This window comes from Gekko japonicus, unplaced genomic scaffold (genome assembly GCF_001447785.1).
Source record: "Gekko japonicus isolate JY-2015 unplaced genomic scaffold, Gekko_japonicus_V1.1 scaffold47, whole genome shotgun sequence".
NCBI classification, from domain to species: Eukaryota; Metazoa; Chordata; class Lepidosauria; order Squamata; family Gekkonidae; genus Gekko; species Gekko japonicus.
In genome coordinates, this window is record NW_015165235.1 from 2,072,900 (window position 1) to 2,089,299 (window position 16,400).

Consider the following 16,400-nt stretch of genomic DNA (forward strand, 5'->3'; position numbering starts at 1 on the left):
TGGAGGGAAACGTGGATAAAGCTTTGTTTTCAGACTTTTATGTTTGAAGGGCCCCAGTTCCACTGAATGGGAAAGTGGATTGAGTCTATACGGTGAAACTGACAAAGGAACATTTTATCCCTGGTGTCTGGTGCTGTGCTGCCCAAGAAAAATATGTAGTGATGTTTAGATTCCCCTCCCCCCTTTTGTAGTTGGTGTCATGCTCAGTGTGCTGGATTGATAAAATACATTTTTGTTTCTTGCTCAATATGCTGGATTAATAAAATACATGTTTGTATGGGCTACGGGGAAATATACTTGGCGTATGTTGATTTGCTGTCTTAAATTCTGATTATCTAATCAAACCTGTCAAGGCTAAATGTCTATTGGCTGAATCTCATGGCTTTTTTTTTGAGATGCGATCCTCTCACACAGGGGTCTGCAACCTTTTTGAGCCTGCAGGTACCTTTGGAATTCTGACACAGGATGGTGGGTGCAGCCGGAAAATGGCTGCCTTAGGAGAACTCTCCACAAAATGTCAGTGTGAGGTTATGCATAAATCTAACAGTAACTCTTCAACATTTCAGGCAGAAGCTCTGCTTAACGAGATGCCTTTTAAAATGAACATGTTTTAAAACATTTTCTTGCATACACACAGCTTATCTTGAGTCATGTGGTAATGATCCTTGTGCTGTGGTGGCAGCTGCTGCCAAAGCAATTTTAAAAAAAAATCTGCACAGCCAATCAGAACTTCTTCAGGGCAAAACCCCACCTGGCCTCACCCACTTTCTAAAAACACTGGGTGGGCATCAGGAAAGATGTTGGCAGATGACTTCCCCCTCAGAGTCATGTGCAAATGGGCCTTCACAGTGTAGGGCAGCAAGTTACTGAATCTTTTTCAGTGCTTCTTTCCTAGTGACCAAATACATGGTCTTCCGCAGTCAAAATAACAGAATTCTTTACTCTTTTCAATGTCACAAGACTTCTTGTTCCTTTCTAATGTTTATCACAAAATGCTTTTGTTATGTGGATACTGAGGGGAAATATTGCCTTCTTTTTCTTAATTTTTATTATTTTATTGTATAACAGTCAAATGATTACAAAGTTTGAAATACAAAATGATAACAGTGATAAACCAAACTAACCATTAACAATATGTAACATTTCGTTCACGAAAATAAAAGAGGTATTCACAGTCATACTTAAACAATACACTTAGCTGTAGATATTATATACAACACTATTCATCTTATCATTAGTTCAATAGGAAATAATCAAGTTTATATCAGATTTATCTAATATGTTAACTTTTGAAAAGTTTGTATGTCCCAGAACTACCTGAACAAAAGGTGACCATTTTTTGGTGAAAGAAAGTTTACTTCTTTCTGAATTTGAATGATCCAATTCTACCGTTAGTTTATCAAAAACAAAATATTCCCAGGATTTGTTAATCCAGTCTTGTAAGGTAGGCATTTCTATATTTTTCCATTTAGATGCCAATAATGTCTTTGCGCAGCAAGTAGGGTTGCTATTAATTCTTGTACATGTTTGGGAATTTTTACCTCTTCCCACAGATTTAATAATACGACTTTAGGCGAATTGGGAATTTGATAATGTGTTATTTTGTTAATTTCTTTAACTATTAAAGTCCAAAAGCGCTTTATAATTGTGCAAGACCACCATGCGTGTATAAAATGTTGCCTTCTTGATCTATTCTAAGGGATGGAACCATATAAGTGGGGAAAGGATTATACTGTAACTACTTGTTTACAGCCTTGTAGAATTTCTCTTGTACCTGCTCTTTTGATCAGGGGAATTTTATTTTTCTGGATTGTCACAGAATGTATACAGCAGGTATCATCAGTCTGCAGAGATACATTGCTACTATGTGGTCTCTTTTATACTTGGCAGCATTCTGTTATGTAATATACCTTTTAATGTTCCACAGGGATGTTGCGGAGATGATGGAAGTCTTGTGGAAGTAGATGGAACCCATCCTGCCAGAACTCTGGGTCTTACAACTGCGGAATTAAAATACCAGTTACAGAACAAAGAAGAAGCTCCTGAGAATCTGCTCCTTGAACTGGAGAAACTAGTTTTGGTAACACGATTTAAATAACAAAGTCCAAATATATCTTGCTTCATCATGGGGAATTGCACATGCGTTGTTCAGATGTTGATGGTTGCTAATGGAAAAATTGTAAAATAGGTCCCTTTTGTTGGTGTAGGCTTGTCTTAATTGAAGAGGGCCCGAGCTTTGGTGTTGCAAAAAAACTGCAGGTAGCAAGTGTGGGCAAGTTCAGATAGGAATTGGCACACATGTGCCATCTGTCTGTTGCCAGAGATGTGGGCAGATCATGTAGGTGAGATGTCCGTGCTAAGAATGTATGCAGATTAGCATTGGATGCCCTGCATGCTGTTGTGATGGTGAACACTGAGTTTAAGACATGCTCCCACAGAATGTTCAGTTTATGTACTGGGAGGACTGTGAACCAGTCCAATGAAAAAGTTATTTCATTGCTCGCTTCAGAGGGTTTAGTGTTGTTGGAGGTTGAGCTACACTTTGCAAAGGCAATTGTGTTGCTGTTGAAAATGATAGCCCTGCGGTAATGGTCTCTTCTTCACCCACAAATGGCTGTCACCCCACACGTGGCTGCCAGTTACGTACAAGGTAATGGAAATACACACTGTACTGACATCAAGACATCAATGTTGAACTGGATGTTATGGAAAGAACTTAATACAGGGTTCCCATTTTAGGCAAAAGCCATTTCCCCCTAATAATGAGTTAGGATGTCAAAGATTGGATACTACATTCAAGTTACTCAGTTATAGTCTGTGGTGAAACAATTGGGCAATGGTGTGATTCTCACAACTGCCTTTGAAAAAAATGAAGAGTCTTAGGACTTCGACTGAAAAATCACCAGGATAGCTGCATCTGAAGCTTGAGTGATACTGATCCAAAATTGCAAACTGAGAAGGTATTACGTAGATAATGTGAATCTAAAAAGAATTGCTAATTATCTGCATTGGCTGTGTCTAGTAGGAGGGGTATTTAACTGAAGTAGAGTGACTGGACTGTTCCTTGCACAGGAGCGTTCTAAAGAGGATGACAGCCTGGAGTCTTTACTGGACAATGTAGTTGGACTGCGGCAAATGCTGGAATCTGCTGGCGATCCTTGTCCTCTGAGTGACCAGGATGTGGAACCAGTTCTACCTTCACCAGAATCTCTCCAGAATCTTTTTAATAATAGGTAAGGTGCACAAAAATCCCTTTTTTATGTAAGAGAATTAAAATGAATGAAGTTCTGCTTCGTGTGCTGTTGCATTTGGGACTAGAAAATAAATGCATTAATTTAAATCAAGCGCTCACTGCATTACAGCAGAGGTTCCCTAAGTCCCTTCCCCCCCCTCACAAGTGATGAACAGGTTGTGGTTTTGCAAGTTTCCTGTCTTGTTCCTTCAGGATTATTTGGTGACAAATGTCATTAGGCCCTGCTGACTTCATTTATTCAGCTTGCCTAAGTAATTCTTTGGCAAGCTCCTCTGTTAATTCTGACTTTCCTCAGTCTTGTTTAGGTCAATGTTGCTCAGGGGTTCATTGGAACCTGCCTTTCTTCACGAAGGCTGGAACCGAGTTAGCAGTGAACAATCCAGTATTCATTCTACCATCTGCCTCTACCATCTATCATCTAATTTTGAACTGAGCAGGGATCCAATGTATTTTTCTTTTTCTCTCTCTACTCCTAGTTGCTCCTGCTAGGACGTGCTGTTCACATTTTGTTTTGTGCCTTCTACCATTATGTGCCTGGTATTTACTTTGAACTGTTCCCTTAGTGGGGTAGAACAGCATTTGCATATTTTACAGTAGCAGAAAAACTAATATGCTGGAGATGCTGAACAAAATGTAGAAGTGATATGGTACCTTCTCCAGAGGGGTTTCAATCAGGAAAGAACAGGGCTTGATTTTAAAAAAAAAAAAGTGAAATGGGACACCGGAGGACCTGATTGTGAGGGAGGCATGCGTATGGAAAGAAGTGCTTTGCTGTGGAAGGCACTCAGAGGAAGGAGCCGGGAGAGGAGGGACACTTGTTAGGTATGAAGAGGTGGTCATCCCTGTGCTGAAAGATCTGGTTCTGAGCACAGTTCGGAGTGCCAATCCTTTCCTTTCTCCCATTGAAGCTCCATGAGACAGTGCTCTTGAACAGCAGAAATGACTACAACTTAAAGGGTGAAAGGACTGAAAAAAAAATTGCTATAGACCCAGTAATTTGGATTTTTTTAAAATCACAAAGTAAAAAATTCAGAGTGGCCAAAATTGAAAGTTCAGAATGACAAGGTAAAAAGGGGGTAAAATAATAATGATGAAGATGATGATAATACTTTTGATTTATTGATCGCTTTTTCCCACACACCTGTGGGCTCAGAGCGATTTACAGTTACTCATGACGTTTGGACTAACAATACTCATGGGGGATAGGGAAGATAACGTACAGTATTTTTAAATTACACACATTGTAGCTGGCCAGAGGATTCAACTGCGGGCTGGATCAGTCGTGTTCCGACGGCATGTATTCTGACAAAGCTTTGGCAGTTCAGATGTTATAGTTAAGCAGGGGAATTATCCTCATAAAGCGGACGCTCGAGCAGAAAAGAGGTGTCTTCCTTTATTAACAATAAGCTCCTTTAACCAGAGGTTTTGAGCCATACAATGAAATCACAGTAAAATAATAAAAGGAAACAGTATGTCACTAATAAAATAACTTTGTGAGATTGTCAAGTTAAAACGTAGCAGGAGGGTCTCTCAAAGATATTATAATAGACAAGAATTTGGCCACAGATCGCATACCTGCTGCAGGACTAGTATCAGCCAACAAAAAGGAAACTACCTGAGGTTTGATGCCAAGTTCGTACTTGCTCAGAATGAGAGAGATCCAAAGTTCTTTGCAATGAAGACTATTGATAATAATATTGAAAAAGTGAGCAATGGTCTCAGTCGTGCCAGAGGCACAAGAACATAGGCAGCCAGATAATGAAATATTAGCAAACCGCCCCTTCCAATTTGTAGGCAGGGTTTTCAGTTTACTTAGCATAAATGCATGGTGGTTGCTACAAACACTGTTATTCTAAGTATGGAGGAAGACTTGTGAGGGGAGAAGTTTCCAAGGGCTAGGGTGGGGAGTGTACATGGTGAGTCCGAAACTCCATTCTAATTCTGTTGAGTTTGATTGTCCTCTTTTTGATCTCTCTCAGTGCTTTGTATTTTGGATCATAGTAAGGGAAAGGACAAGACACTCCAATTTGCTGTCCGATGACTTCACCCAGGCACTTTTATGAGTATCTTCCCTCAGGAGACGTAAAAGACCTCCACAGGAGTTTGATACTAAAAGGGGAGTTTCAATCTCCGGCCCCGTTCACACGGAGCATTCGCTGCGCTAAAGGCACGATAGTCCGGCGGAGTTTCCGGGCACGATCACACCGGAACATCAGGGAGGCGTAGTGCACCCATGGCGTCCCGCCGAAGATGCGCATTAAAAAAGTATCTGGGACGACCTACTGGCAAATGGTTTGCCACGGGCTGCATGCGGACTCCCTGGGTGTGATCGCACCGGCGCGTGGCTTTCTCCCTCTTTGTCCTCTTTGCCACGGGGAAGCTGCCGCCGCGTCTGATCGCATAATGGTGCATCAGAATGCGACGGCGCAAATAGCCGCGCTTCCCCCCGCGTTTTCTGGCACGTCTGACTGGGGCCTCAGATTAAAAGGACAAAGCCAAGCCCTAGATTCCAGTGGGTGTTGAGCAAACTCCATTCTTAGTGTAGTTCTTGCAACACGAGATGGTACTCCAGCGGAAAAGAGTCTTGCCTAAAGGGCATGATTCTTACCTGTAAGGCCTTAAATGATTTGGGGATGGATTCTTGAATGGCTGCCTCTTCCCATATTTCCCAGCCCTCCAGCTGAGATAATCTCAAACCCTGTGCTTTGTGGTTTCGCCTGCAGAGGTGAGGCAAGTGGCAACTAGAGAAAGCTTTTTTGGTGGTGATGCCTCTCCGGAATGCCCTCCTCGACCCTTGCCTGGTGCCTGCTTTCCTTTCCTTTAGGCACCAGGCCAAAACATTTCTCTTTATCATTTCTAACGAACAGGTTCCATCTCTCTTTAGCTGTTTTATGGTCTGCTTTGATGAGTTTTTAAAAATCAATATTGTTACAGACTGTTCTGTTTTATATGCTCTGGCTTGTCTTTATTGACTTGTTTTGATTTCTTTTATTGGCTTGGCTTGTTTTTGAGTGGCATAAATCTTTGCAATTGACTTATTTTTATTGTCATGAGTGGTTTTGTTTCACTATTTTAGTCATAGGTTGCCTTGTACAGGTTTGGAGAGGTGGCATACAATCTTTGTACATAAACTTGTTTCCTGTACAGGTTGCACTGAGGAGCTGGAGAATGCAACAAAAATATGCTTACCACTAATCAAAACTGCATTTGGTATTACAGGACTGCATATATCTTGGCAGACGTCATGGATGACCAGTTGAAGTCTATGTGGTTCTCACCATTCCAGGCTGAAGAGATTGAAACCGACCTAGACATGGTAAATTAGTTTGTTTACTTAATTTATACCCCACCTTTCTCCCAATGGGAGCCCAAAACAGCTTATATGGTTCTCTGCTCCTCAATTTAATCCTCACAGCAGCTGTCTCAGGTAGGTTAGGTGGAAGATGTGTGACTGGCCTGAGGTCACCCAGCAAGCTTCTAGGGCAGAGTGGGGATTCAAACCTGGGCCTCCAAAATTCTAGTCTGATACCACCACACAACACTGGCAGGAATTTAATACTGAAGGGGGGGGGTTGAGTTGTCCATAGCATTTGTTAATATCATGAGCAACAAAAAATTATGCCATAAAGAGTTAGAGGGATACAACTGGTACCTGATAGCAAAGGGCAAATAATAGTTTCACAGCGGAATCCAACCAGGCCGGCTCACCTGCTAGGTGAACTAGGCATTCGCCTAGAGCGTGGGCTGGCCCTTAGGGCACCAAATGCCCCCCGTCTGTGCCCTCCCCGCCCTCGGGACTGCCACCGGTGCCGGCTGCCGCTTTACCACGTGCTGTGGGGCCTGCTCGTTGAAGGCGCACAGCCAGGCTCGCTGCCAGTTCTTGCAGAAGGCGAAGAGCGCGGCCAGCAGGGCCCGGGCGCTGGGCGCCTCGCAGGGGGTGCCAGGCCCAGCCCAGGCACAGCATGGCTGTCCAGAGCCCCTGCACCGCCTCCCCCGGCTTTTAATCAATAAGTCAGAGAATTAGTCAGTTCATGTTAGTTCAAGTTCATTCAGGTGCATGCCGAGATTCTTCCATCATCATCTTCGTTTGCCCTTCTTGAGATTCTTGACTTTTTTCAGACATCAACCCCCCATCCCACCCTCCCACCATGTCACAAACTTATCTGTTTACTAAAACATTTATGCCTGCCCTTCCTTCCTATGTTCAGGGTGGCTAACAATAAAAGGCTGAATTGGCCTTGAGTCTGAATATCCCACATCTAAGGAAAACCCTGATTCTGTGTAGAGGAAGTAACACATTACTTTTAAGCAATCAAAGTGTTCTCTGATCTAAAGGATTTATTTATTTTGCTTATTTAACTCACACAGCACTTAGCAGTGGATTTGTGGTAACATTTTTGTGGTTAATAATCTGTGTTGGAATGCTGGTCTAGTCAAGGCTACAAGACCTGAATGATTGACCTAGATTTGGGGTGTCAAACATGCGGCCCAGGGGCCGGATCACCCCCCCCCCCAAGGGCTTCTATCAGGCCTGCACTGGAACTGGCCATCTCCTGCTTCCGGTTCTGCTGCTGCTGCATCATAGCTTGCTTTGCCAGACTCTCTTAATCACTCAGCCATTTCATGTTTCAACCTGGGTCCTAGACTCAGAACTCTGAGCAGGAGATTTCTGTGGTGAATGTCAATAAATCAAAAGTAGGTTTGCAGCTTACAGAGCTAATGTTTTAAGCATGTTTTTATTTTAAGTAAAAAAAATCTTTGTGTTTGTGTCCTTTATAAAGTTTATATCTCCACTACCTGGCATTACATCTTATGACACACATGGCCTGGCCCAACAAGGTCTCATTTATGTCAGATCCAGCCCTCCTAACAAATGAGCTCGACACCCCTGGCCTAGATATTCCTTGAGGTTTTATACTCCTGCTACCTTTGAGTACCTGTAGCTCATTGTCTTCTAGACAACATAATGGGATCTTGGAAAGCAACTTCACATATTACATTGCAGTTAATGTATTTGCCAAGATATATTATGTGCAGCAGAGAGCCATGGCCAACACTGCCTCCTTTTGGTATGCTCGCCTATATATGTTTGAAAATGTTTGTTCTGTTTCTTGCACACATGACCTACATTTACAGGTTAAAAATGCAAAATGTGAAGCGCAGTTAAGAGGCTGAAAGGGCTGGTCTATATTAGTCATGTTAATTGTTGCTTCCTCAGAGCCAGTTTGGTATAGTGGCTAAGAGTGGTGGAATCTAATCTGGAGAACTGGGTTTGATTCCCCACCTTCTTGAGATTCTTGACTTTTTTCAGACATCAACCCCCCATCCCACCCTCCCACCATGTCACAAACTTATCTGTTTACTAAAACATTTATGCCTGCCCTTCCTTCCTATGTTCAGGGTGGCTAACAATAAAAGGCTGAATTGGCCTTGAGTCTGAATATCCCACATCTAAGGAAAACCCTGATTCTGTGTAGAGGAAGTAACACATTACTTTTAAGCAATCAAAGTGTTCTCTGATCTAAAGGATTTATTTATTTTGCTTATTTAACTCACACAGCACTTAGCAGTGGATTTGTGGTAACATTTTTGTGGTTAATAATCTGTGTTGGAATGCTGGTCTAGTCAAGGCTACAAGACCTGAATGATTGACCTAGATTTGGGGTGTCAAACATGCGGCCCAGGGGCCGGATCCCCCCCCCCCCCCCAAGGGCTTCTATCAGGCCTGCACTGGAACTGGCCATCTCCTGCTTCCGGTTCTGCTGCTGCTGCATCATAGCTTGCTTTGCCAGACTCTCTTAATCACTCAGCCATTTCATGTTTCAACCTGGGTCCTAGACTCAGAACTCTGAGCAGGAGATTTCTGTGGTGAATGTCAATAAATCAAAAGTAGGTTTGCAGCTTACAGAGCTAATGTTTTAAGCATGTTTTTATTTTAAGTAAAAAAAATCTTTGTGTTTGTGTCCTTTATAAAGTTTATATCTCCACTACCTGGCATTACATCTTATGACACACATGCAAATGAGGTTGCACCATTGATTTATACAGTGACATTATGATACTGGCTGATTTGTTTTCAATTCCCTTCCTAATAATCCCCAGCATAGCGTTGGCCTTTTTTATTGCAGTCACACATTGTCTCGGCATTTTCAGTGGGTTATCTACTACGACTCCAAGATCTCTCTCTTGGTCAGTCTCCACCAGTTCAGCCCCATTAACGTGTATTTGTAGTTAGTATTTTTGGCCCCAGTGTGCATCACTTTGCACTTGGCCACACTGAACCCCATTTGCCACGTTGACGCTCACTTGCCCATCCTCGACAGATTCCTTTGGAGTGCCTCACAATCCTCCCTGGTTGTCACCACCTTGAACAACTTTGTGTCATCTGCAAGTTTAGCCACTTCACTGTTTACTCCCAACTCCAAATCATAAATAAACAAAAAAGCATTGGACCCAGTACTGAGCCCTGTGGTACCCCACTGCTTACCACCCTCCACTGTGAAAATTGCCCATTTATACTCTCTGTTTCCTGTTAATTAGCCATTTTTTGATCCACAAGAGGACCTGTCCTTTTATCCCATGACTATTGAGCTTACTTAGGAGCCTTTGATGAACTTTTATCAAAAGCTTTCTGGACATCAAGGTAAACAACATCTATTGGGTTCCCCTTGTCCACATGTTTGTTCACCCCCTCAAAGAACACTAATCAACTCTTCTTCTACTACTACTACTATGAACCGATAAGGAAGGCAGAGACAGTAGCTTCTTCACTGAAACAAATTAATTGGTTTATTGAAGCACAGGAATAAAAGAGAGAATAAAAATAGAATATTAGATGAGAATGACAAGAATGCCCAGAAACACTGTAAAATAAAAACCAGTGATAAAACAGCAGAATGGTTATTAGCAAATGGTTATTACGGTAATGTATTTTAGCCTACATCATTATAGCCTTTAAATTCTCCTAACACACACTGCTGCTTCTAAAAAAACTTAGTTCCGCAAGTTACTTTAGGTGTGACCAGCAGCTTTCGTAATTACCTCTCAGAGGATCCAAAAAACATCTACTTCTCCATGGCACAAATGAGAAATTCAGACCACCCTATCCTGGACCTTTTTAACCTTTTCCTTGGTCAAGGGTGGTACCGGGTTGCTACACCACTCTTCAGGGCTGAGGACAGAGGGATGGGCACAGTTTCCCCTACACTTCTGTTTACTTTATTGCCTAATCCAAGGGGACAAAGTTTATGTTCTCTTAACATCTGTCACATTGTCCCCAGATTAGTGCCCTCTGTCTCCAGTCATATCTTGGTTCTTGGCCATCTATAACATTTGGATTTCATGCTTTTTTATTTTGTGTGTGTGTGTGTGCATGTGTACCTGGAAAGTCATGGTTGACTTCTGGTGGCCCCTACTGGGGCTTGGACATTCAGAGAGGTAGTGTTATAATACCTGCCTCTGCATCCCGACCCTGGTATTCTTTGGAGGTCTCCCATCCAAGTACTTGCCAGGGTCAGTACTGCTTAGCTTCTGAGATCTGACAAGATCTGGCTTGACTGGGCTATCCAGGCCAGGGCCGGATTTCATGCTTTTCAAGCTTGCTTGTCTTTTTGCCCTTCTCAGACCATGCCAGTGGATTTTGGGAATATTAAGATACCAGCTTCTATGTAAGAGCTTTAGGGTACCCTTTTGAGTCATGGTTACGCATATACATAGTTTTAAGGGTCCCTCTTATGTACAAGGCTGTGTTCTTTGCAGTTCATGTACAGGTGACTTTGGTTCAGGAGGACATACAAGCCTCTCTCTGCATTGTAGCTCCTGGTATGTTTTTGGCACTATCAATCCCCTGCCTCCCCATATTTTGTTACCATAATATTGAGCAGCTTCCTCCTTAGCCAGGTCTGAAATTGAGCTGTTCAGTTCATAAGCTCCTGTTTTAAGAAAACACTTGCAACCATTTTTCATAGCACAATATTTTGTGGAGTTAAAACATTTAGGGTCTTTCTGAAGGGTCCTTTGCTTATAGAAATCTATCTGAAAAACCAGTCTGTGAGCAAAAATCTTTCCTCAGATGTCAAAGAGACAGTTTCAGTTGTTTACAAGTTTTTCCTGGACTAACCTTGCAGCTGAACAGTAATGCAGTCAAAGATTACTGTTTTTCCTCTATTCTTTATTCAACCCGTCCCATTCAGGATGAAAGATCTGAGCCAGACCTATGTTAGGGTAGCTTAAGCATCTTAGGGCGGGATTCCTCAGAGTTAACAGAACTCTATTAACAAGTCCTCCACCACTCATTTAGGTCACTCGTTTAACCCCCCCCCCCCAAGGTGCCGTGCTCCTTTACTGGAATGCCTACATTTGACTGTGGAAATGATTAAAATGCAGTGACTTCCTTACTTTTACAGGTAAAGGTGGACTTAATTGACTTGTCAGAAAAAGGATGCAGCGATTTTGACTTGCAAGCGGAGTTGGAGAGGTCATTTCTATCAGAGCCATCTTCTCCTGGACGGACAAAAACCACAAAAGGCTTTAAACTTGGCAAACACAAGCATGAGACATTCATAACTTCCAGGTAACCAGTGGCTGTGAGCACACACCACCTGCCTTACTGGGGACAGGGATTTCCACATTGCAAGGGTGATGATGGGTTGCAAGGGTAGGGTTGGATCCAGCCAGTTTTCCCCCTCAATCTTATTTAATTCCTCTGCTTGTTACAGACCCCCCCCCCCCCCTGCACACGCCTTTTGTCCCTGCAGGTCCCATGAGCACCCCTCCTTCCTTTTCTACTAACAGAAAAGCTGGCTGGATCTAACTTACATGTTAATTTAAAGGGGCTTAATGCACAATTAACTCTGCTTCAACACATGTCTGGAATGCTAGGGTTTTTTTTAATCTTATGTGACTACTCCAAACTACCTCATTTCCATGTGGATTAAACCATATGGTGACTGTAAGATATCAACAGTGTCTCAGAATGGAACAGGAGGAGGAGGAGAGGAGATTGGATTTATAACCCACCCTTCACTCGGAGTCTCAGAGTGGCTTACAACCTCCTTTCCCTTCCCCTTCCCCTTCCCACAACAGACACCCTGTGAGGTAGGTGAGGCTGAGAGAGCTATGGCTTGCCCAAGGTCATCCAACAGCTGCAAGTGGAGGAGTGGGGAATCAAGCCCGGTTCTCCAAGATTAGAGTCTGTGCACTTAACCACTACACGAGACTGAAGCAGAAGAGTAAAGGTCCTGTGGATAATGAAAAATGGAATGAACATGGGATTTTGCCTAAGGGTTACACTTTATTCTAAAGAAATTTACAAGTGCCTGGATTGTGATTTCTTCATCTCCAGTGCTTAATAAACAGATCTGCCAGCATAGAATTGGGTGTGACATGACAGGGACTTAGAACATAGAGGGTGGCACAGAGCGGTTGGGCTTGGAGTGCCACAGCTGTTTAGCTTGTAGGGAAGAGAGCTGTTGTCCTGTGAAGCCTGCCAGTATGCTAAAGAGAAACAAAGCAGCCAGTGCCATTAAGCAGGGCAGTGTCACAGCCAGTGCCAATGAGTGACGAAAGAGGAGGATGTGGGTATTAAAGTGCAGTACTAAGAAAAGGCTGCCATGGAAAAACTGCATCTGGTACTCTGCTTCTCCCCCAATCCAAAGAATTGAGGCTCAGTGCTAAGATTTGGCAACTCTTGTAAGTTGAAGTTGCTCTTTTATTACCCCTACAAAACTTGCTTGAGCAATTCTTGCTGATCTAGAACAATAGTGAGAGGCAGTTGGAAAGGAGAGGAGGAAAGGAAGCTCCTGTTTGATGTTCTTTAGATGAAATGTCTTGCATTAATTTAAGCTTACTGTGCTACTATTTTGGGCCTTAACAGTGGGAAGTCAGAGTACATCGAACCTGCCAAGAGAGCCCATATCGTGCCCCCTCCTAGAGGAAGGGGCAGGGGAGCGTTTGGCCAAGGCATCCGGCCCCATGATATCTTCCGTCAGAGGAAGCAGAATACAAGCAGGCCACCTTCTATGCATGTGGATGATTTTGTGGCTGCTGAAAGCAAAGAAGTGGTTCCACCAGATGGGATACCGCCTCCCAAGAGACCACCAAAGGTTTCACAGAAGATCTCCTCACGTGGTGGGTTCTCAGGGAACAGAGGAGGGCGAGGTGCCTTTCACAGCCAGAATCGGTTCTTCACACCACCTGCTTCTAAAGGTATGTTCTTGGTTCCGTTTGAGGTATGTGGGCTTTAAGGGTGGTGCCCCCTGGGTTAAGGTTCCATTATCTGGAGAGTTCTTCAAAGTACACTTCAGTTTAGTGATGCTACTGTATCTAGTGATGCTGATCTTTGCAAGCAGAAGTGTTTTACATTCTTTTGTTCCTTCTTTCAACAACCCTAGTAGTATTCATATGTTATAGATGGGATCTGAGGATTAAAGGGAATGGTTTCTTTAAGATCACGAGGTGATGCAATGGTAATTGCAGGGGTTGAATTTACAGCTTCCATTTCAGAGCTTAAATCTGTCCACCGAGCTGCATTATTGTGCCGCTTAGAGATTTAATTAAACATAAAGTGCAGTTTAGCATTTTATGCTGAATGCTGAAATGTTCTGTAATTGTTTTAGCCAGTTATCCTCACTGTTTAGGAAATTACAGTCGTCGTGAAGGAGCTAGAGGGTCAAGTTGGAGCGTGCAGAGTTCTCCACGAGGCACCTACAGTGAAAGCAGAGGTGGACAAAGCAATTTTAACAGGGGCCCTTTACCACCCCTGAGGCCATTAAGTTCTGCAGGTATGTGGTTTTTTTTCACATGCTAGAAATATACATATTACTAGCTGAATTTATGATAACATAATAAGTGTATCACATCCCACTTGGCCTTCCCCTTGAGGTTGCAGCATATGGTAAGTTTGCTCCAGATATGATAACTCCTTTAGAAACTAATGTTAGGTAAAAAGACCTGAATAACGCGGTTTTTCATTTCGTTTTTTTTTAATTAGGCCACATTACTGGTGGCTTGGTAATGTTGTGTGTTTGTGAAAGAGTCCCTGTCTCTCTGCCCCTGCTTTGTGAAATGAAAGCCGAGCCTGACCCAAGTCACCTGTATGCCTCCTGTGAGCATGGGCTCCCTGGGGCACTGACACCCATAAGAAGAAATGAGGGCAATTTTGCCCCTGAGTGCCTTTGATCTACCATGATCGGGTAGATATTTTATATCTAATAAAACAAGACTGGTAAATATGTGTATGACAGAGAATGGGGGCTATTCTGTTACATTTGAAATTAACAGGATCTCCACACCATATTACATACATGTTCTCCAGTCACAACTTTTACTTGTCTTGATTTCAGTGGAACTTTACTTTTCTGTAAGTCATCCTATTTGGGTCCCCCCTTTTCTCTAGAGCAGAAAAAGTCTTAAGCCTTTAGCTGTTAGTGACCAGTTCGTTATGCAAATGGAAACAGCTCTGTATTAGTCCTGCCAAACAGGGCTGTTTGCAGTTCCCTGCTGTGTTGTGTGCCATCAAGTCGATGAATTAATAACCCTCCACAGATCGTAGGCTGTGGCTTCTTTTACTGAGACAATGCTTCTCATGTTGGGTCTTGGTATTTTGCTGCTGCCTTCTAGCATTTCCTAGCATTGCATATTGTAATATACATATTTGCCCTCATTTAGAGTCTGATAGAAACCACCAATGCACTGTTATTGATTACCTTTTTTCTCATTTTAAGCCTATCGGCCAAGTCCTCGTGATCGTGCTTCAAGAGGCCGTGGAGGAATTGGGCCATCTTGGGCAAGCGCGAATAGTGGCAGTAGCAGTGGCTCAAGAGGAAAATTCATTAGTGGAGGCAGTGGAAGAGGGCGTCATGTTCGTTCTTTCACTCGATAGACCATTTGGAGCATCTTGACTCTGAACATTTCAAGATATCTACAGAAAGCTTAAGCGCTTGAGGACCAATGGTAGACTTACTGGAATCCAGGCCAGCAAGAGGTTTTGTTTTGTTGGAAAGAATCAAATTTTGTTTGATACAAGATCTGAGATTTCAATAAAACTTTTTTTTGTGTACAGTTGCCTGCATTTTCTGGCGGAATAGGGCATTGTATGCCAGAAGTACTGATTTAAGGCTCGCTTTAGCAATGTCCCCTTGTCATGCTACAAGCAGTACAGCCATGTATGTAGCCTCAATATCAAAGTCAATACTGTTGTCAAGAAGGCGACTCCCTTATGCATTTAAGGTAAAATATAAAATCAGGATGTTCTGCATTTGCTTTTCTGTTAAGGTGCAATAGTTCTTAAATGTGCTAATTTCTCACAATCCCATCCCTCAGCTATTGCCCTGGCTTTGCTCTTACATCAGCCTGTTTGAGTTAGAAGTCGTCTCGTTACAGCCAATCTTTCAATTTTTATATCCTCCAGAAGCTGTCTGTATAAAACCATGGGTTGGATCCTGAAAATACAGTTCTTATAGCACAGTGGAAGGAGCCTTTCTTTCAAGATGCTAGTGGCATCAGGTTGCAAACCACCTTGAAAAAAGGACCTGCCCCCTCTGCAGTGGCCATTGAAACTTTTCATTGGCCGAAGTGAATATCCCACTAAGCCTCTGTTCAAGGAGCAGGATTTTTCTCCCTCTCCATGTGGTTAGCGACCTTATAGTGGAATGGATTCAACCTCAGGTAATACAGTTCTGTTTTGTACAGAAGAGAGTTACAATATTTTTTATCTTGCTGATAAGGTTCTCAAGTTAGTGTTCATGACTGATCAAATCTAGATCTGGTTAGCTCTGAATCATATTTGGAATTGATACAAGAGGTATTTCTTTATGTTCATCTTCATCTGAAATTTTCAGCTGTTTCACATATTCTCCCTTTAAATCTTGCACATGATTTTTCAGTGTCAAGTGCTTCTTCTCAGTTAGTCAATAGATAGGCTTTTTAGTTTGCTGTTACGAAGTCAGGTGCACTCGTGTAGCAGAAATCAGCAGTACAACTGCTGACAGGCAAGATTGTGAGTGTGGGGTGGAAAAAGAACAAGGTAAATTGTTTTAAATCAGTGTTAATTGGGGTAGCATACGCAAGACCCCCCCCACACACACACACAGAGGTCTTAGCTATCCTTATGTTCCCAAGTAGCATTAAGCTGAAACCTTCTCGATGA

The 16,400-nt window shown here is 42.7% G+C and overlaps 1 protein-coding gene across 3 annotated transcripts in view; it reads left to right on the forward strand.

The window, feature by feature from the left end:
- KIAA1429 (KIAA1429 ortholog) overlaps positions 1-15,342 on the forward strand; it is a 51,708-nt gene extending 36,366 nt beyond the window's left edge. For 2 of the 3 annotated variants that reach the window (XM_015409873.1, XM_015409872.1), the window contains 7 exons: positions 1,928-2,080; positions 3,073-3,233; positions 6,473-6,569; positions 11,659-11,825; positions 13,128-13,459; positions 13,891-14,034; positions 14,977-15,342. In XM_015409873.1, coding sequence (XP_015265359.1) covers positions 1,928-2,080; positions 3,073-3,233; positions 6,473-6,569; positions 11,659-11,825; positions 13,128-13,459; positions 13,891-14,034; positions 14,977-15,134 — 1,212 coding nt within the window. In that variant the 3' untranslated portion in view covers positions 15,135-15,342. Of the gene's footprint in view, positions 1-1,927; positions 2,081-3,072; positions 3,234-6,472; positions 6,570-11,658; positions 11,826-13,127; positions 13,460-13,869; positions 14,035-14,976 lie in introns of all 3 variants that reach the window. The other variant, XM_015409871.1, reaches the window with a different exon arrangement.
- The last annotated feature ends 1,058 nt before the right edge of the window (positions 15,343-16,400 follow it).